The sequence below is a fragment of the Selaginella moellendorffii genome, unplaced genomic scaffold (assembly GCF_000143415.4).
Source record: "Selaginella moellendorffii unplaced genomic scaffold, v1.0 SELMOscaffold_4, whole genome shotgun sequence".
Taxonomy (NCBI): Eukaryota; Viridiplantae; Streptophyta; class Lycopodiopsida; order Selaginellales; family Selaginellaceae; genus Selaginella; species Selaginella moellendorffii.
The window spans coordinates 926,445-945,482 of NW_003314265.1; the positions used below are offsets into that span (position 1 = coordinate 926,445).

The window sequence follows — 19,038 nt, forward strand, 5'->3', positions numbered from 1 at the left end:
TAGCTACAATTAAATAAAAATATGATTATATGTAATTTATATAATTTTTTAGGATAATTATTTAGTTAAAAATCCTTAAAATTTCTTATAAGAAAGATTATTTTCTTTTTTACTATAATAGAAAAACTTACTCAAGTATATTTTAAAATTAAAGATAAAATTATTTCATTCGGCAAAAAATTTTGTTCCCAAGCTTGAGTTGAAGAATTTCCAGCAAATTAATGTTAAAAAATTACACACAGAAACATTAATAATAATATATATAAATTGAATGCAAATGATTCTAACATGATATAACTAATGCCGGCAACAGAATTGTAAATTTAGTAGTAATAAACATATATTAAGATATTATTATCATAAAAGTTAAAAGTTATAAAAAATCAACTTAAGGTTCTTCATAGTAAATGGTTATTCAAATTTATCACTGTTTCTTAATATTTATTGTTATGATTTTTACGCAAGGATTAGTCTCTGCTCACTTAAACCAACAACAATGTTTCGTAGATTAATTAAAAAGCTGCTAAAGCAGGACAGCTCTTGGCATCTGTTGGATCAAACGCGCACGCCTCGAGCAGCACGTCGCGGGCGCCATCGATACTACACACGCATTTCTCCGCCATCGCCTGCTTGGCCTTGGCGCAGCACTCATCAAACTCGATCTGGTAGCACTTGTTGATGAGATCTTTGTAGCCACCACAGCCTTCCTCAGTCGCTCCCAGTGGAGAAGACGAAGCCACCATAGCCAGAGCCACAAAAGCCACCACTCCCAAAACCACCAGAGCAGAAGCTCCCTTCATACTTCCACACTCTAAGTAACCCCTTTTCTGCCTGCGCTTATATATTCGATCCAGAAGCTCGACTCGAGATCCTCGTGGGAGTCAAGCCTCTGCGTTGTCATCACTCCCATCCCTGTTTTATCCTGTCACCCCCTGTACAAATCTCTGACCATAATATTTTCTATACCGCGAATACCTTCACCACCTGTTCTATCGGACTCCTACAAACCGGGCACCCCCACTTCTTGTTCTTGATTTCCTGCAAGCACCCCATGCAGCCCGCTAGATGGCCACACGGAATGCACACGCCCTGTGCTGGAGCGTCCCAGCAAACCACGCACTGGCCACCAGCTTTCTCCGTTTCCGCCACAGGCGTGGCAGCAGTGGCAGTGGAGGCCTTTGCGACGCTAGAAACTGGAACTGGATTAGTCACTGGAGAAGTGTCGATGGAAGGATAGTGGATCGGACCGACAACAAAGTCGTCCTCCGGCAGCGGTGGAGCGGATGGAGGTTCTTCCGGTGCCGCGGGAGTGGCCACTGAAGCTTCTGAGCTGCTTTGCCCCGGCTCTGGAGTTCCCCAACCATTGTAGCTGCTGGTACTGCTGCTGCTGCCATCGACTGCCCAGCCTCCACAGTCATTCTTCTTTGAACCGGCCGGCTGCTGCTGCTGCTGCTCTTGTTGGTGGTGTTGTTGTTGTTGCTGCTGCTGCTTCTGTTGCTGCTGCTGTTGCTGTTGCTGTTGCTGCTGTTGCTGTTGTTGGGGGTGGTGTTGTTGATTTTGTTGTTGAACTCCCCATCCGTTGTAGTTTTCACTGCCGGGTTGGTCACCCCATCCTCCATTCGCTCCAGCAGACTGAAGAGAAGCATCTAATGCCATAGCCAGTGCAACGTCGTCCTGGTTGTCAGGAAGTGGAGGAACAGGGTATCCCATTGCAGGAACCACCTGGCAAGAAAAAAAACAGCGAAGTCTAGACGGACAGAAAGAAAAACTGGGATGATGTCTCACCGGAGGTATTCCTCTGCATGCTCTGTACAGTTTCTCCAGTTGAGCGGTGTCACCGTCCGCTTCAGACAGGAACTTGTATTTCATCTCTACAGAAAAACAAGCTTGCTGCTAGAGAAAAGAAAGCAAACCAGAAGCTTACTTGTAGCTCTTTCTGTGACTATCAAAACTGGTGCTCCAGTGTTCCACTTTGGCTCTTCCAGATCCGCCTTCCAGAGTGAAATGACGGTTCTCGGCGCCGCAACCTACCAGAGAAATCCTTCATATACATCAAAAGAACAATGGGCAAGCAAACACCCAGACCTTGGGAGACTGATAAATAGCGAGCTCGTGCCTTGGAGGATGTCTCTGGTTAGCTTGAACTGGGACAACGGCAACCCACCTAAAAACACAAAGCAGTCCATGACGTTGCAAGCGCCAAGCAAAACTTACACTTTCTTGGTCACCCATTGCGGTACAAAGACCTCCAGCAAGCCAGGCCCCGAAACTTCACGAATCATCCCAGTAAACAGAGCTATCCGATCCTGAAAAAGTTTCCTCGTCAAAATAAATAGAATTTTCGCTCGCTCGCTTGCCTCTATAATCCGGACGATCGAAGTATGTCCCCGTAGTCTGGCCATATCCAAAGGAGTTTGTCCATCGTCATTGATGCATAAAGGATCAGCTGCATGCACAGAATGTCTTCAGTAGTAGTGACTCAGAAGAAAAAAACTTCCCGACCTCCTCTGGATATGAGCAGAATCACAGTTCTCTCCAGCCCCCTTTTCGCGGCATGATGCAATGGAAATCCACCATTCGAGCCTAGATGAACAAATTCCACGCGATAGAGTAAACTATCTACATAGTCTAGAACGAAAGAGAGAGCTGACTTACCAGGTCTATAGGCATTTATATTAGCCCCGAGATTGAGCAAAGTGACGACCATGTCAAACAGATCTTGGCGAGCACAGGCCAAAATCAAGGGGGTCCTGCCCTCCTTGTCCAGAAACTATCACCCCACTGATGAGAAGAAGACGAAGAAGAAGCAAAATCTCTACACGAACCTCCAAAGACGCTCCATCGCGCCGGAGAGATTTCACAAGCTGATGGTTCCCGTTGTGGACGGCTTGATACAGCTGCTCCTCCTTGGAAAAGCCCGCGCCCATTGCTGCTGCTTCGGCGCCCGGGGGACGCGATCGAGCCGATTGAATTGATCGGCGCCGATGGAACCGACCTAGAGGAAGAAATTTCGAGGGCAGGGCACCGAAGGAACGAGACGGCCTACCCAAGCCGTGTGGCGACGAGGGATGGAAGCAGAATATTCCTTACAACACAGAATATCCCTAAAAGAATATGCCTGATTATTCGAAGAAGTCACTTTTTTGACAAAATTAATGCCCGTTACACAAACCCGGTCAATCACTCGATGATAGTAGAGCTACCAAGACTAAAACTACGCACCTTTCTACACACAGGAAAAATCAAGGAAAAAAGAAAGAAGAAAAACCATGGAAGAGAGAAAGAGAGCTTGCCTGTAGTAGTATGGAGAAGCCTGACAAAAATTTTGCGAATGAATACAATCCCACCAAGAGAGCCGAAGGAAGGCGACGATGACGACGACGACGACGCGACGATCAAGGACGAACAGAGACCAGAGAAAACCGGGGAGTTGCTTCCACTCCCCAGAGATCTCGCCTCAATCAAGCTGTCACCGCCGCGGGAGGAGCAGCAGGAGCGCCGCCAGCCGAGGACGAGGAGCTTCGATTGTAATTGGGGTTGTTGCTGTTGTTGGAACTGTTGCTGTTGTTGTTGTTGCCGCGGCTGACGTACCGGCGAGGAGGCCTCGAGTTTGGATAGCCGTGGTTGTTGCTGCTGCCAGTGTTGCTGCTGTTGGCTTGGTGGTGGTGGTGACCGGCGCTCGAGTTGCCACTGTTGGTAGCAGCATTGGTGGCGTTGGTGTTGGTGTAGTTATTGTTGTAGTTGTGGCCCTGGCTCTCGTACCGCGGATGATATTCTTCGCTGTTGGAGCGACCACTATCTCGGCCACCGTCCCCTGGATTGTTGTTAGCGCTGTTGTATCCCCCGCGAGAGCCCCGGCCCCGGTTTCCCTGCTCGTAGTTCCTGTTGCCACCGCTGCCGCTGCCGCCACCGCCGCCGCCGCCACCACCGGCAGGAGCAGCGGTAGGAGGAGCGGGACCAGCAGCACCACGGTTGTAGTAGCCCCTGCCTCGAGACCCGTCATTTCGATTTCCCCTTCCCCGCCCCCCTGTTCGGTAGCCTGGCACGGTAGAGGACAAGGAAAGGAACATGTTACGGATTGACTCCATCAACCATAAAACAATACCTCTAGCGCTAAGCGGCCTCTTCTCCTCGATCATGACAGGCTTGCCGCTGATTTGAAACGAGCCGGAGGCCTGAATAATAACGATTACTGTTAGGAAACATTCAATGCAGCAATAATGTCACGGGCAACTACCTGGATCGCTGATCGTGCCGAGCTTGCATCTTCAAACTCGAGAAACGCGTAGCAAACATTGTTTTGCTGATAAAAAACAGGATTACTTGGTTGGCAGGAACTACAGAATAATTTTTTGCCTATTTACCTTTTTGATATTAGTTCCCGGCTTTACAGTCCCAAATTTCTGGAACTCCTCCTCAAGTTGCGGAGTGGTGACGGACATTGGGAGGTTCTTGATGTAAATCGATTTTCCATCACCTGATCAACAAGACGATGGTTACCACTAGCCGCATGGTATTCACTGATCATACCTTGTGTGTCGGGAGCTGCAGCAGTCTCATCGGTTGTTTCGATCGGCGGAGATACCACTGAACTTTCTTGCACCACTGTTTGAGGCACAGGTAACGCAGGTTTTTCAGCGGGAATTGACGGCGGAGGCTTCGGGACGTGTTGAAGAACATGCTGGACACTGTCACCGCCTCCGGCTTTGACAACCCTCAACTGCAGCATTGCCACTTACGCCCATTACATTCAAGAGAAGCTTTGTAAGTATCAACTTACGATTGATGCGTACGATTTCTTTGGCTCGTCTGGTTGCGATTGTGAATCCTCGATGTCCAGAACTTCGTCAGCATCCAAAGATACGGCATTCTGGACAGTCTCCTCCACCAAAACCTCTTCGTCTGCATCTGGTATATCGTATCCCTCGTCTATTTGCTCTTCAGTAGCAACAGGCGTAGCCTCACTCACTTCCAAATGAGTAGTATCCGGAACTACACAGAGCACGAAACAGCTTAACGAAGGCACACAAATCGAAAAACAGAAGACAAACTTACCAGACTCTGGAGTCGGAGAATGCTCTTGAGGACCATTCGCCACAACGTATGACATGGTCGAAACCTGCGGCTCGTCCAAATACCGGAAAATGTCGTTCAGTACGAAATAGCCCTTCTCCTGTGGTGCCAAGAAAAAGGTCTGGACAAAGTCGCGCCTTCCATTGGAGCGGTTTGACAGCGATCCAGTGACCATCACAAGAACCGAGCCAGAATACGAATCTTGACAGTCCACAGTCTTAATCTCAGCTCTGAGCCCGACGTAGTCTAGAGACATCACCTTCTCATGAATCCCCTGAGAACAAGAACAAAAACAAAAAAAAAAGGAAAAAGAAAAACCACTCAATCCTCAGCTAGAGCCAGAGAAACGAGAAAGAATCGTACACTTTGTGAGAAGACAGTGTCCGCTTGGCCCTCTGGACCGGCTTCTGCTCGAGTGAGGCAGCTCGCATTGGTGTAAAACCGATGCACCACCTGTGGCGATTGGTGGAGCACATTGTAATATTGGTTGATGAACGAGTTCCCGACCTACATTCTCGCGTGAGAAAACACACAATCTCCCACCGCAGCAGCGAGCTTACCATTTGTGCGTGCGCCACCGCCATTGCCTGGAAATCCAAGAAATCCGCACACATTTCAAGCTCGCCCGCAGCGGAAAGAAGAGACAAAGAAGCGAGATTTCACCTGGAATTCGGCGCTAGATCGCTGCGGGAGCTGCGAGGCGCGCGATTATGACAAGGATGCCCGCCGCCAAGCCCTGCTCTCTCCCCAAGAACAGAAATGGGGCGATAACCCTAGGCGCTCAAACCCTAACCAGAAGAGGGAAAAGTAAACCAGGTACTGAGGACAGCAAGATATATATATGAGCGGCGGGCGGCGGTAGTGGTGGAATATGCCCGCCAAAGAACACACAATTAAACATTAACACCTTGTCAGCTTCTCGGTTGGGCCGAGAGAATCTTTCGCGTGTGTGCGAGCACGAAATTTATATAAGGTCCAAACCATGTGAAATTTCCAAAGTATGTAACGTAAAGTATTGATATATTTTGTGAAAACCATATATACATCTCTTCGATTTCTTTAGGCTGAAACAAAGCAAAAGATAGAAAAGCGCGAGCTCCCACAAACTTCCTACAAGTTTCAAGGAAAACAGTACAATGGTTAGTTTGATTCAGTAGCAGTGGTAAAGAGAAAACCTCTACATCTTCGGCCGATCGATCTCCAAGAACAAAAAAAAAAGCCTTGCATCGTTCGCCAGGATCAGTAGTTCCAGCTCGGCTGCTGCTGCTGCTGCTGCTGCTGCTGTTGCTGCTGTTGCTGCTGCTGCTGCTGGATCCGTTGTAGCTGTTGGTGATAATTAGTGGCTCCAACTTGGGTGCTCCCGGCAGCACCGCCCAAAGGTTGAGGCTGTTGGATCACCTGGTGAGCGCTCCCGGCAGGCCCCGGCTGGTGGTACAAGCTCGTGTAGCCGTTTATCGGATGCGTGTGGCTGCTCGGTTGCGTGTACGTGTGCTGGTTTTGGCTGGACAAGGCGTAGAACGAGCTCGTCTGTTGTGCCGCCGCTATGTCGTTTGTCAGTTGCCACAGCCTTGCACCGTCTCCCTGTCGAGAAAAAAACCATCTCTACATGAATGAAAACGAATGGAAACACTCGGCACCTGTGGACCGGGGACGTAAAGGTTGCTGTCCTTGTATTGAGCAGCGCTGCCATCCTCGTACCCGGGCGTGTTTGAGGCCGTTGCCGTCGGATTTGCCGCGTACATTGACGACGCAGTGCCGTATCCGCCGTAGCCTCCAGTGGGAGCATTGGCTGTGGCACTCCCTGGCTTGTATTGAGGTAGCGTGTACTTCATGGCGGGGGCGTAATTAGCTGATGGTGAGTAACTGCTGACTGGGGGCTGTGGATAATTAGCTGCGTAGCTGTGCTGATATGGCGAAGGCACGAAGGTGTAGCTCGGGTACTGGTATCCGAAAACGTTGCCATAGTGACCCACTGGCATACCGGTTGGCTGAGCCGGGTAAGCGTGAACTTGAAGCGGTTGCTGAGGAGCTGTAGGCGCACTTGCCTGTGGCACTTGAGACACTGTGCTACTGGTTGACAAGGCAGTGGAATTGGATGCCTGAAAACAAACGATTAAACATAAGGAATCAATCATAGCAAACTGCGGTATAGTACCTCGTGAGCTGGAAGGTGTTGAGCAGACATCACTACTCCTCCATTGTACTTCGCGGCAGAACTGTATTGCGCATAACGGGCGTCAGCGTCAGAACCAGGCCGAAGAGATGGCGAGTAAAAACTCGTAGCAGAATCCGCGTATTGCTGCTTCTGTAAAAATAAAAAGTCAAGACCAGAAAATATCAATTGATGCGACTCACCAGTGAAGTTGGAACACTGGACATGTCTTGAAGATGAGGGACTTGCGAGTCAAAACTGTGTTGGCCACTGGGAACCTGAGAAACCATCCCAATACTTGTAGTGTAGTTTGGTGCCGACGGCAGATACGGGTATTGTGGAGCTTGTTGAGTCGACCGCAATTTCGTGACGTCGACCTGTGTATAGGTGGCAGGAATACTAGCTGAAGTCGCGTTCTCTCTTTGAACAGGTATGTCATCATCCTGATGCAAAGGGGTTTCATCAGGAGCCACGGCATCCACTCTGCACGAAAACCATCAGTAGACATAAAGATAGAAGGAAACAGCGACGAGTTTCTTACCCAGAAGGTGACTGCTCACGCAGGATATCCTTGGCCACGGACGCTTCAGAAGAGCCAGAGATGTCGAGACCATCCTCCGAACTGAAACCAGAAGGAAGAGAAGAACCAAGGGGCTCACCAAAGCTACCAAAACTAAGGCCCAAATCTCCCTGAGACTGAAAGTTGTTAGGCATTATTACTTGCTGCTCATCACGGGCCGAAAGATTTTGGAACTTCGCTGCAACAGACAACACCTCAGCCTCAGAGATATCCGAAGCTGGGGCCTCTGTCAGAACCCTCTCCAGAGAGTTTAGTCCAGACGCCGTGACAGCTTCTTGAGCCCCTACTTTTGGCTTCCACTCCATGTTGGGTCCAGTAGCTGTTATAACCGAGATCAGCGCTCTGAAACAAAAACCAAGAGCAAAGGAGAAGCTTACTTTTATTTACAGACTGTTGTTGCTGATACGCAGGCCTTCCATTTCCAAGTGCTGCCGATCGATATCCAGAAGTCTCCCGAGCTCCTGTATCTGGAAACTTGTTCGTCTCTTGGAGTCCAGGAGGACTACCGGACCGATCATCTTGCAGGTGAGGCGGCGAAGGCAATCCACCGCCTGGAACCGATGCCGCCGACCTGTCGCCTATAGGCTTCTCACGCCTGATAACCCGTTGGTCAGGAAAAGGATGATGCACAGGATCACTGGACGAGTACATTCCGGAAGACGAGAACTGCTGTCCGGTACCCGCTGTTAACATATTAGGTGGGAGGTGTGGCCCGTTGCTGGTGCTGGACTTTAGCATCTCGGCCATTGTCGCGTGACCAGAGATTTTACTCCACGACCCATGCGTGACCAGTCCCGTTGACGAGGAGTACTGCACGGATCCATTCGGAAGTACAGGAGTAGCTGCGCTCCTGTAACTCGAGATTTAACGCCATGCCGCTAGAGGAGGAAGAGAGTTTTTCTCTAGAACTCACCCAGACTGTGGAGCCGAAGGAACAGGCGCATGGTTTCCATTTTCCTTGGAAGGCAGAGCCTTGCCACGACCATTCGACTCTGGAAACACACACGCAGACATCAGCTTTCGTTCCAAGAACCGAGAGAGGACTACCGTTTTGAGAGTGGCGCGTGAGTCTTCCAGATCCTCTCCCGCCCCTGTAAGCTGTCGTGCCTCTCGATCTACCATCGCCCAAGTCTTTGCTGCCGGCAGGAGCCTGCGAGAGGGCGTGAGACAATGCAGATACCCAAAAGAGAGACGAGAACACACCTCTTTCTTCTTGTCCCTCTTGCGTTTCACTTCGTGGAAGGTATCTGCGCGAAGGAAGGATATGAGAGAATGTTTTGAGCTAGAGAGGCACTGGATGCTTTACCTTGGCTCATGAGCCGCTGAGCCGTCTCGTTAGGGTCCATGTTACACTCCTTGAGCGTCGCGAAAATCTCCTCCTCGCCGTGCCCTACCCCGACCACTTCTTTGAGGTTCTGGACGACCTTGCGCGCGCTGGCTGGGATGGCCGCCGCTGGAGCCGCGGCCGCCGCTGCCGGCGTCGCCGACGATGACGATCCTCGAGCGCCGCTCATCTCTCTGCGCTAATCGCCACGCCCTAGTGCGTCAATCCCTCGTGCTCTTAGCAGCAGTAGCGATCAATCCCTCTCCCTCCTTCGATTTCTCCTCTCCGGCACAGAAAACCTTAGTACTCTCAACGACTACGGAGGAACCCTAGAACGAATAGCGGCTGGTTTTATTTGTCTTTGCCCTTTTGGAATAGGGTTTATGGTTTCCAGGCGGTCAACGATCGATTCGCGATGTGAGTGAGGATTCCACCAGCAGCATCGCAGCGAGCCATGGATCTGGGAGAGGCGAATTACGCGCCGCTTAGCCCGCTTGTGTTCCTGGAGCGCGCGGCTCAAATCCATCCCCAGCGTCCGGCCGTGATCTACAATTCTCGGCGGTTTACCTGGTCTCAGGAGCTCCAGCGCTGCAGGAGGCTGGCATCGGCACTGCGAAGACGAGGCATTGGCCCTGGCGATGTTGTAAGTGCCTCTCCTTGTTCCCGTGACGTGATAGGCAAATCATAGATTCCAAGAAATTGGTTGGCTTGTTTGGAAGGAGAAGAAGTTTTTCTTGTTTTGCAAGATCCATGGCTTGTTTGTTTCTAGATTGAGGGTGGTTTTTTTCTATAGGAAGCAGAAGGCTGATGGATCGTTTTTCTTGTTTTGCAAAATCCGTGCGTTGATTTGCACGATCCATGGCTTGTTTGTTTCTAGTGAGGACTGATGGAAAAGTTTTTTCTTGTTTTGCAAGGTTGCTGTGGTGGCTCCCAATGTTCCTGCCATGTACGAGGTCCAGTTTGGAGTTCCCATGGCCTCGGCCGTGCTCAATTGCGTCAACATCCGCCTAGACCAGCGCACCGTCGCGACGCTCTTCCATTACTCCGGCGTGAAAGCTGTTCTTGTTGACGAGGAGTTTCTCCACCTGATTAGCGGTGCTTTACGTGACTGGACAGCGAAAGCAGGGACCTTGTTCCAAGCTCCCTTCGTGGTGGTGATAAGAGACGAGTTTTTCCAAGGCATGGAGAATTCGTGGCCTCCCGGCAGCAGCGACTACGAAGATTTTCTCCGGGAAGGGGATCCAAGTTTCGAGTGGACCAGGCCAGAGGATGAGACCGAGACTATCTCCGTGTCCTACACGTCAGGAACTACTGCTAGCCCGAAAGGCGTCATGCTTACACACCGTGGAGCCTATCTCTCGGCTCTAAGCGAGTGCGTGACTTGGGAGATGAAGCACGGTTGCATCTATCTCTGGACTCTCCCGCTCTTCCATTGCAACGGGTGGTGCTTTCCTTGGGCAGTGGCAGCTCTGGCCGGGACCAACATATGTCTTCGCCAGGTTTGCTTTTCCTCGTTTCTCTTCATTTACGCTCGTATATCAGTAAAGTTCCTCGTGTCCACAGGTGACGGCCAAAGGAATCTTTGCCGCCATTGCCGAGCACAACGTGACCAACTTTTGCGCTGCTCCCACGGTGCTCAACACGATCATAAGTGCGGCAACGGGCTCAACGTTCTCGCGGCTCCAACACAGGCAAGTCAGGATAATGACCGCGGGTGCGGCTCCTCCGGCAACAGTCCTGGCTAAAATCGAAGCTCTCGGGTTTCATGTGACTCACGTCTACGGGCTCACGGAAACATATGGTCCATGCACTGTGTGCGAGTGGAATCCCGAATGGGACAACCTTTCGCCCGATGAGCAGGCCAGGCTAAAGGCTCGGCAGGGCGTGAAATACGTCGGCCTCGACGGCTTACAGGTGCTCAACTCGGAAACTCTGGAACCGGTTGCCAAGGACGGTGTCACCATTGGCGAAGTTTGCATGCGCGGGAACATGGTGTTCAAGGGCTACTTGAACAATCCAGAGGCGACGCTGGAGAGCTTTAGAGGAGGATGGTTCCACTCCGGGGACCTGGCAGTTTGGCATCCCGATGGATACATCGAGATCAAGGATCGAGCCAAGGATATTATCATTTCTGGAGGTGAGAACATTAGCAGCCTGGAAGTGGAGAGCATCTTGTACAGGTAAAAGAAGAGTTATTTCTTGCTTGTTTCTCATTTCGTTTTTTCTTCCAGGCATCCAGCAGTGCTAGAAGCTGCTGTGGTGGCGCGGCCAGACGAGAAGTGGGGCGAGTCTCCATGCGCGTTTGTGTCTCTCAAGTACGGCGTGAGGAGCAACGAGGAGGAGATACTCTCGTTCTGTCGACAGCATTTGCCAAAGTTCATGGTGCCAAAGAGCGTCGTCATTCTCGCGGCCTTGGACAAAACCGCGACTGGCAAGATCCAGAAACAGGTGCTGCGCAGCAAAGCAAGAGCTCTTGGCAGCGTCAAGCAAATCAGCAAGCTCTAAAAGCCAACTGGATTGAACTTGGTAAGGCTTGAAATCGTTCACGGCCTGGAAAATCCCCAGTTTAGCTTGGCAATTTTAAACCGGTCAGCTACTGTTCCGTCCGTTGTAATGTACTGGAATGAAAAATACAAAAGTAACATGCAAGAACCAAGAATGCAATTCATCTACCTCAAAGAGTAGCTTTTTCTTATCGGCTGTCACTCTTGCATATCCAAATGCCGACCTTCGAATCAAGCTCCATGAACTAAACTGTCGACAAAAAATATAGAAAAGGTAGAATATCAATACCATGTAAAGAGCTTGAACAGAAATAAATAATAGGAAACAAAGCTGCAAGCTTACATTACGAGGGAAGTCATCCAGGCTGAATCCGGCCATACCAACCACGGCGTGAACTGGAGCCGAGTAAATTGTAGTGTCAAAGAAATCAACGCCCGCTAAATCCTTGATCGGATGCTGCAGGCAGCGGCCCTGAAACACAGCACAAGTTCGCTCGTAGTTGTGAACATGTCCCCACACTGCTAAATCAACCTGTGCAAAAAAAATAAAAAGACAGTTTCATTATAGTTTTTCCTTTGAAGAGCTCGTGTTTTACCTTGTTTCTCAAGAGCAATGGTTCCACAGCTGCTACAAATTTCGGATCCACACCTGGTAGAAGTTTAGAAATAATTCCCGGCAGTTGAGTGGAGTACATAGGTCGATGACTGAAAGGAAAATAGCACACATGGGTTTACAGAATGAAAATGTGGATAAAAACAGTTACCCTGTGAAAACTATCCATGGTGTACTGAATCTGTCGACAGATTCAAGGTCGGATTTCATCCAAGCGTACTGTAGAAGAAGGTTTCCTTGGAGTAAACATGAAAACGAATAAGAATGCATACTTGTTCGCTGGTCGAGCTCCAGTCGTGTTCTGTGGAGATGACTGTGAAATGCACGGGACCGATGGCGATTGAGTACCACGGCTTGTCGATGTCTTGGACAGGCATCCGGAAGTAAGATCGATATGGGACCCCACACTCGCCACCCGAGTCTGGAGTGCTATACATGGATCCCGAGCCTGGATAATCTCTGAAAACCCACACAAGTCAATCTATAAGTTTTCGTAAACCTTTATTAGTACCTCTCGTGGTTTCCAATTGCTGTCATGTAGGCAGTCTTCGATGCTACTGGCTCGATCATCTCCAGGAAATGGTCCCATTCCGCAAGGAATCCGGTAGCATAGCTCAAGTCTCCAATGTGGAAAATCGCATCTACGGTTTCATTTGCCATGGCATCAATAACTTGCAGTGCTCCAGGCTGCAAGAAAATAAAAAAATCGGGAGCGCAAAGATGTAAGACTTTTGGAGATTTAACTTACTTGAATGTAATGCTCCAAGCTGCCATCTCGTTCGGCCTTTCCCATGTCTCCAAAGATTAGAAACTTCGTACCGTATGCTCCTCCAGCCGGAGGAGTAGTGAACATTTTCAAGTTGGACCAGCCAGAATTATCGCTGCAAATAAATGGCTAAAAATTAAATATAAAAAGAAGCTTCCTTACCTTCCATACCGATACGAGTATCTTGTACCAGGCCTAAGATTTTGCATTCGTGCAATGTGTATGAAACCAGGATCGTGCCAACCGAAGTCCTTAGCTGGTCCCGGGACAGCATCTACAGCGGAAAAAGAAAATCAAAATATAAAAGGAAGCCAAGAGAAAAATAGAAATCGACATCATACCACACAAATCTCCTATTTGAAAACTTGTCACTTCATCCATGGATTTCCGACCGTGATCAAACTCCACGTAGTGGATATCGAAGGACCTGCTGACCCACGCCAATACCATCTAGCAGTAAAAACAAAAAAAGGTTATATCAACAACGCATCCAATCTTTGAAAACTTACAGATGTGCCCGAGGAATCCTCCAGAGAAAGATGGCCATACAGTGGAAAATTTGGCGCTGCAAAGGGTAGAGTCTGCGACACCTTGAGAATGCAGGGGACTGCAAGGCCCCCACTGAAGAGCACAAAGGTGACGTCGGTCCTTATGTTGATAAGACGGAAAGATACAGATCCAGAGCACGTCTTCACGGCACACTGCTTGCCAGCACAAGTCTTGTTTGAGCAGATCAAGTATCCAGGATCACTAGACAAGAATTTGAACTGCAAAATCGAAAGTCTTAAGAAAAGAAAGAGAAAAGAAATTACAAAATCTCACCTTTAGAGGATAGTCACACAGCAAAGGCAAGCTGGCTATATCACCTGTTTGAGAATATAAGACTGCCTTGGCGGGGCAATCAGAGTAGCTGCCAAAAAAGAAAAAAGAGAACTTTCAGTTGATTAGCTCACTCAATCCACGCGAATTTTGACAGCAAAACAGAGCCAAGATCCAAAAATAAAAGGACAAGACCTGTAAAAGAGTTCCTGGAAAAACACGGGTTGCTAGTACGAGTCATTTTCTATCAACTCGCACTACACCAAAGAGGTACAAAACAAAAAACAAGATAAAAACCAAAGAAAGCAAAGAAAGAACGCAAACTGAGGTCCACTTACTTGTGAGTTGCGGACGAGAATACTCCAATCCAATCGCTGGCACTCGGCTGAAGAACACCACTCACGGTCGCCACCACTGTTTGAACATTCGCAAGCGGCCCTGCGGTGTCAAGCGTGAAGTTGAGATACGGATTTGGATCCCGGCATTCCAGCAGTGTCCGCCTGGTGATAGAACCGAAGGCAGAGTTCCGATGATCCAGTCGAGCAGAAGGAGCTTGCAAAGACGAGACCAGCGACAGCAGCACAACTGCAAGCCCAAGAGAGATACCGGAACTCAGCTGAGCCATCTTCGTCGAAGGAAGAGTTGAAAATCCACTACTGGCAACTCGGGTGGTGGAGAGTCCTTTTAAGCCTGCTGCCTGTCTGCTGTACTGATCCAGCCCGTGAGCTTGAGACTGCTTACTATAAAAAAAATTCCCGGATCTGGATTAATCTTGCACTTGTCATTACATCAGCGCCAATCCCCTCTGCTAACAAGAGCAAAAGTTGGCGGAGCAAAACTGGAATTTTACTAAGAGAGACCTGTGCGAGCGCATTCCGCCATAGCAACCTGGAAGTTGCAAAGCGACCCAAGAGGAGAGTCATGTAAGCATGGAAGCAAACCGCCAAAGATAGAAGAAAAGACCTGTGTAGTCACGCGTGCTCGTAGTGACGAAGCCTGAAGAGCAAAACCTTCCCCGCGGCGTTTCCTGCTGCTAGATATCCGCTCCCGGGGCTAAAGTCGAGCGAGTGCACGTACTGCAAGCCCGTCTTCGGCGTCGGCCAGTTGGAGAAGACCGTGAAGGAAGGGACGTGAACGAGCCTCACCGCGTCCTTCTTCATTCTCGAGCACATCGCGAGGATCTGGCCGTCGTGGTTGAACTTCAAGGTGTCCGCCGCCGTCGTCAAGTTCATCAGCGTCTTGACGGGCCTGGCGGCGGCACCACCGCTCGCGAGTCCCTGGTACTTGTAGACGTTGACAACCCCGCTGGAAGATCCCGTGGAGAAGTACTCGTTTGCTGCCGGGGACACGCACAGCGCCGTGTTGTTGACACAGCCATCGTCCCTGATCTTGTACAAGCACCTCCTGGTGCTCAAGTCCCAGCAGTAGACTTCCCCGTCGCCGCCACAGCTGAGAAGCTGGCGACCATCGTTCGCAAACGCCAGCGATCGCACGGAGCCATTCATCTTCAGCGTTCCAATGAGCTGCTTCGTTCCAAGCGAGCTCAAAAGGATGTACCCCTCGTTCCCGATGAAAGCCACCACCTTGCTATCCGGAGAGACCTCGAAGCTCTCCAGGCTTTGCTCGTCTCTCCCGACCGGAGGCATCACCTTCTCCACCTTGGCGTGAGCAAGATCATACAAGACGTACATCTTCCTCCGCGAGGAAGCCACGACTTTGGATCCGTCGGGCACGAAGCTCGCCTTGTGGACGGGGAAGTTGTCCAGGAAGACGCTCTGGATCTTGGGATTCTTCTTGCCATCGATCTGGAAGAAGCGCAGCCTCTTGTCAAACCCGGCCGTCATCAAAATCTGGCCATTCCTGTGGAACTCCACGGACCTCACCACTGCGCTGGAAGGCTCATCGGCATTTCCATCCTTGAGCCTCGACACTTCGATCAATCCCTGCGGCAACCGGACCTTGCTCTTCACGACTAGCTCATCGTTTTCTCGAAGAATTCTCGTGTGATCTTCGTCCTCGTCCTCCTCCACATCGGAATCAAGCTCCGAATCAAAATTCTTTCTCTTCTTCTTCTCCGATGGAAGCGCTGCCCAGTCGGTCCCCGGATTGAGCTTCGCGTGCTGTGCCCTCAACCCAGCAACATACTCCGCCGCCGACACAGCCTTGCCCTCTTTCACCTGGATTTCGCTATCTTCCTCGTCGATCCATGCCGGCTTCCTCTCACATTCTTCCGCGGCCGGCTCCTCCCCGGCATCGATCCCTAGCACATCCCTCCGAAATCCATCGCCTACCTCGTTCTCCTTGCCCAGACCCTCTGCCGCATTCTCGAGCGCTCCAAACAGCAATCCGTGCAGCCGTTCAGCCTCCTGGAGATCGCTGTCCTTGAGCCCAGTGTCATTGAGCGACGGCCCCTTCCGCCTCTTCTTCTTCTTCTCGCTGGCCGCCATAGCCACTCACCAAAACCCTAAGCCCTAGTATTAGTTAACGGCAAGAAAACTAATTTAGATTTAACCTGATTAATTAAGTTAAGACAAAGCTCTAGCTCTTTCCGTGCATTCATGGCTACGAGGATTCCCAAAACAAACTCATTTCCAGATGCTAGCGCCACTCCTCCGATTCCCGCAAGACCATCCATTTATTTTAAAGTCAGTCACTCTCGCGCCACTTCGATCGATCGAGAAAGCCCCCTCTGGACAATCTCAATCTATGAACAGGCCACAAATCCAAGCAAAAGACACCATACCTTTTGAAATCAGGCAGCCTTTGGGTCCCTCTGATTGATAGCTAACCTTAGAGCCGAACAAGCTCGAAGAAAAAGGAAGCCATCCATCCACGCGGCCAAATAATTCACGATCAAAACGGTCCTACGTCCTCTCCCCCCGTCTTCCATCCTACAAACAAAAACAAAGAACACGTAAGAACATCACTATGAAACGAATTGCCAACGCGAAAAACGAAATCTTACCAGAAAATAAAAAGCTTTTTCTTTTTTTTTTTACCTTCACTGGAATCGTATTCTTCCATCACATGGTGTCGATGGTACGAGCACCCAAAGAGCCTGAAACGACCATACTGCGATCCCTGCATTGTTCATGTGTCTTCTTCTGCTCGAAAGCCCATTTGCCTGGCCAGCTTTTCCCGAGGCCTGTAAAAAAGAATAAACAAACATAAGGCCGGTCGTGGGTCCAGTGAAGAGCTTATCTTTACGTCCCAGCAGCCTTTTTAAGCTGGAGCAGACCTCAAAGTCCAGAGCTACTCGTCTTCTCTCGTTCGTTGGCTGCACAGTTTTCCTTGGAGAGATCTCTCTTTCCTTGTTTCCTTGTTCTTCATCGAGTCCTGACTCCTGCATGGTAAGATCATGAGATTCACGATTTAGAAAAGAAACTCGCGACGCAGCAACGGCTACGGCTTACCGGGAAGATCTAGATCTCGATCTCGAAGCGAGAGTGTTGACTTTTTCCGAGGTAAGTTTGCGAGCGCTTAAGGATTCGCAAGCTTCACCCAGGACATGGCTGTCCAAGTTTCTAACATCCTCAATGCGCCTCTGAAGCATCCACTCATCTCTTCTGGCCTGCTGCTCCTCTTTGTACTTCCGATTTTTTTCCAAGTCCTTGTCTACTTTGTTCCCCTCTTTCTCTCCACCGCTCTCTGCGTGGCTGCGCTTGTAACGCTCGGGCCGAGCTTCCAGGACGGCGAGCACACACCGCCTCAGAAGGACGATAAGTCCTGGCTGGGACGGATTAGATGCCTTCAGGAGAGTGCGAGAGTCTGGTGTGAATCTAAGTTGAAAATCGCAGAGAGCAATACCGAAGAATTGCCTGAGGAAGAATGTCTTGACAGTCCAATCGTTAAAACCGAACACGAGAAACGAGTCCATCAATTAGAGCGCACCTTAAGATCGCTCTCCTTTGTATCCTATGAGGGGATTTTCGCGAGCGACGGGTCACTCATAGACATGGACGACTCGAGCTTCAACAATGATGGTGATGATGCTCCAAAAGCAGCAGAAAATGATGCTCAGCGAGCAGAAAATCAAACTCACACGGAGGAGCACGAAATCAATGACCCTCCAACAGATAGAGAAGCATCTGAAAATCAAGAGGAAACCTTGCCAGAGGACTCAACTTCATGGCAACAGGTGGAGCATCCCGAAGCACAAAAAGTTTAGCAACTGATCGCTCATGTCAGTTCCAGGCAGTAGTCACTTCCAAAGATGCTGCTGCGTGTTTGTCAGCCAGTAAAACTGGCAGCTCCACACAGCAGGAAGTAGAAAATCTTTTTACCGCACCTTCTCATGTTTCTTCTTTTCGCAACTTCTCATGCATTCTAAGATCCAATCATACAGAACGCGAAGGATCAAAACGGTCACTCAGTCTGTTTGAAGTATCTAGCACCGCATGCATACAAAACTGAAGCAGGATAACTAGAAGATCAGGACGAGCATAAACTAGAATTTGTCTAGCTTGGAGCAGCAGGAGCTTCCGGAGGAGCTTCCGTAGGAGTAGCGCCAGCGGCAGATTCCTTAGGCAGCTCTTCGGGCAACGGAGGCTCGGGCCCCTGTGGATTGTTTTTAAGCAAGAAAGCAGCTAAATACTCGACTGGATTCGACGGCCTGGACAGAGACAAATGCAATGGGAAGCAAAACAAGAGAAAACCGACGAGAAACAAAGACTGGCTAGACTGCTAAGACCTCCCTTCACTGTGCACTGCTTATAGGAAGACGAGGAGTCAAAACCACGTACCTTTCAAGAACAAGGTGGTGCATGCCTTGCAATAGGAGAGGTACCACCGTTTTTTCCTATGAGAGATCGAAAACAAGGTAAATTCTCCAAACGAAACACGAAGAGGAAGACAAAGAGCTTACCAGGAATTGCCGCACGGACAGGGCTCTGATCTCTATCCTGTTTTTCAATTCCAATGCTGCCTGTTGAGCAGCTTCTCCCTGACAACCAGAATGAAAGGAACGATTTCTTCCCGAAAGGATGGATCGAGTGAAAGAGAAACGCACCTCAACCGGATCATCGAACCAGGTGCCTGTGAATGTCGGCTCCGGCGGCGGCGCCTCGGCCGCCTCTGGCAAGCAAGAACAACAGGGTGCTTGTCAGCATCGATTCCCAGCCTGCATTTCGTCAGGATCGATAGCTTCGGCAGTGAAATACCTACAGCCGCTGGCTCCGAGGCTGGCGGCGGGGGCGGCGTTGGAGCGG

General features: G+C 49.9%; 6 protein-coding genes across 13 annotated transcripts; 1 reads left to right on the forward strand and 5 right to left on the reverse strand.

Annotated features, from left to right (window-relative positions):
• Positions 1–484: 484 nt before the first annotated feature.
• LOC9654408 (putative E3 ubiquitin-protein ligase XBAT34) lies at positions 485–3,049 on the reverse strand. 2 transcript variants are annotated; one of them, XM_024669112.1, is made up of 9 exons: positions 2,826–3,044; positions 2,656–2,770; positions 2,503–2,583; positions 2,358–2,446; positions 2,215–2,306; positions 2,086–2,164; positions 1,925–2,027; positions 1,786–1,871; positions 485–1,722 (listed from the first exon to the last, which is right to left on the reverse strand). In XM_024669112.1, exons 1-9 carry the CDS (start codon positions 2,925–2,927, stop codon positions 961–963), a joined length of 1,509 nt encoding a protein of 502 aa, XP_024524880.1. In that variant the 5' UTR covers positions 2,928–3,044; the 3' UTR covers positions 485–960. The 2 variants fall into 2 exon arrangements, with proteins under 2 accessions (XP_024524880.1, XP_024524879.1); XM_024669111.1 differs by having other exon boundaries at positions 2,215–2,446; positions 2,826–3,049.
• Positions 3,050–3,122: 73 nt separating this feature from the next.
• LOC9654409 (ras GTPase-activating protein-binding protein 1) lies at positions 3,123–5,883 on the reverse strand. Its single transcript, XM_002964354.2, has 10 exons — positions 5,737–5,883; positions 5,634–5,660; positions 5,437–5,580; positions 5,056–5,347; positions 4,781–4,992; positions 4,531–4,720; positions 4,365–4,477; positions 4,238–4,303; positions 4,106–4,175; positions 3,123–4,039 (listed from the first exon to the last, which is right to left on the reverse strand). Exons 2-10 carry the CDS (start codon positions 5,655–5,657, stop codon positions 3,462–3,464), a joined length of 1,689 nt encoding a protein of 562 aa, XP_002964400.2. The 5' UTR covers positions 5,658–5,660; positions 5,737–5,883; the 3' UTR covers positions 3,123–3,461.
• A 189-nt stretch (positions 5,884–6,072) lies between these two features.
• LOC9654410 (RNA polymerase II degradation factor 1) lies at positions 6,073–9,436 on the reverse strand. 3 transcript variants are annotated; one of them, XR_002991680.1, is made up of 11 exons: positions 9,112–9,436; positions 9,009–9,052; positions 8,853–8,955; positions 8,719–8,797; positions 8,183–8,655; positions 7,767–8,124; positions 7,429–7,708; positions 7,229–7,378; positions 6,711–7,172; positions 6,255–6,654; positions 6,073–6,183 (listed from the first exon to the last, which is right to left on the reverse strand). XR_002991680.1 is itself a non-coding variant. In XM_024669106.1 (10 exons), exons 1-10 carry the CDS (start codon positions 9,317–9,319, stop codon positions 6,313–6,315), a joined length of 2,499 nt encoding a protein of 832 aa, XP_024524874.1. In that variant the 5' UTR covers positions 9,320–9,436; the 3' UTR covers positions 6,073–6,312. The 3 variants fall into 3 exon arrangements, 1 of the variants encoding a protein (XP_024524874.1); XR_002991679.1 differs by having other exon boundaries at positions 6,249–6,654; XM_024669106.1 differs by having other exon boundaries at positions 6,073–6,654.
• Positions 9,437–9,470: 34 nt separating this feature from the next.
• Positions 9,471–11,808, forward strand: LOC9654411 (acetate/butyrate--CoA ligase AAE7, peroxisomal). Its single transcript, XM_024669110.1, has 4 exons — positions 9,471–9,772; positions 10,044–10,628; positions 10,693–11,309; positions 11,361–11,808. Exons 1-4 carry the CDS (start codon positions 9,584–9,586, stop codon positions 11,632–11,634), a joined length of 1,665 nt encoding a protein of 554 aa, XP_024524878.1. The 5' UTR covers positions 9,471–9,583; the 3' UTR covers positions 11,635–11,808.
• LOC9655616 (nucleotide pyrophosphatase/phosphodiesterase) lies at positions 11,650–14,496 on the reverse strand. Of its 2 annotated transcripts, none has more exons than XM_024669108.1 (13): positions 14,170–14,496; positions 13,835–13,922; positions 13,522–13,779; positions 13,354–13,462; positions 13,175–13,286; positions 12,995–13,127; positions 12,758–12,933; positions 12,519–12,705; positions 12,398–12,465; positions 12,230–12,338; positions 11,977–12,165; positions 11,803–11,883; positions 11,650–11,747 (listed from the first exon to the last, which is right to left on the reverse strand). In XM_024669108.1, exons 1-13 carry the CDS (start codon positions 14,454–14,456, stop codon positions 11,673–11,675), a joined length of 1,872 nt encoding a protein of 623 aa, XP_024524876.1. In that variant the 5' UTR covers positions 14,457–14,496; the 3' UTR covers positions 11,650–11,672. The 2 variants fall into 2 exon arrangements, with proteins under 2 accessions (XP_024524876.1, XP_024524877.1); XM_024669109.1 differs by having other exon boundaries at positions 11,661–11,747; positions 11,803–11,878.
• Positions 14,497–14,575: 79 nt separating this feature from the next.
• LOC9654412 (U3 small nucleolar RNA-associated protein 18 homolog) lies at positions 14,576–17,174 on the reverse strand. 4 transcript variants are annotated; one of them, XM_024669113.1, is made up of 4 exons: positions 17,070–17,174; positions 16,831–16,976; positions 16,575–16,722; positions 14,576–16,520 (listed from the first exon to the last, which is right to left on the reverse strand). In XM_024669113.1, the coding sequence occupies exon 4, from the start codon at positions 16,276–16,278 to the stop codon at positions 14,803–14,805; it is 1,476 nt and encodes a 491-aa protein (XP_024524881.1). In that variant the 5' UTR covers positions 16,279–16,520; positions 16,575–16,722; positions 16,831–16,976; positions 17,070–17,174; the 3' UTR covers positions 14,576–14,802. The 4 variants fall into 4 exon arrangements, with proteins under 4 accessions (XP_024524881.1, XP_024524883.1, XP_024524882.1 ...); XM_024669115.1 differs by having other exon boundaries at positions 17,039–17,094; XM_002964357.2 differs by lacking the exon at positions 17,070–17,174 and having other exon boundaries at positions 14,577–14,719; positions 14,795–16,520; positions 16,831–16,947.
• Between the last annotated feature and the right edge of the window lie 1,864 nt (positions 17,175–19,038).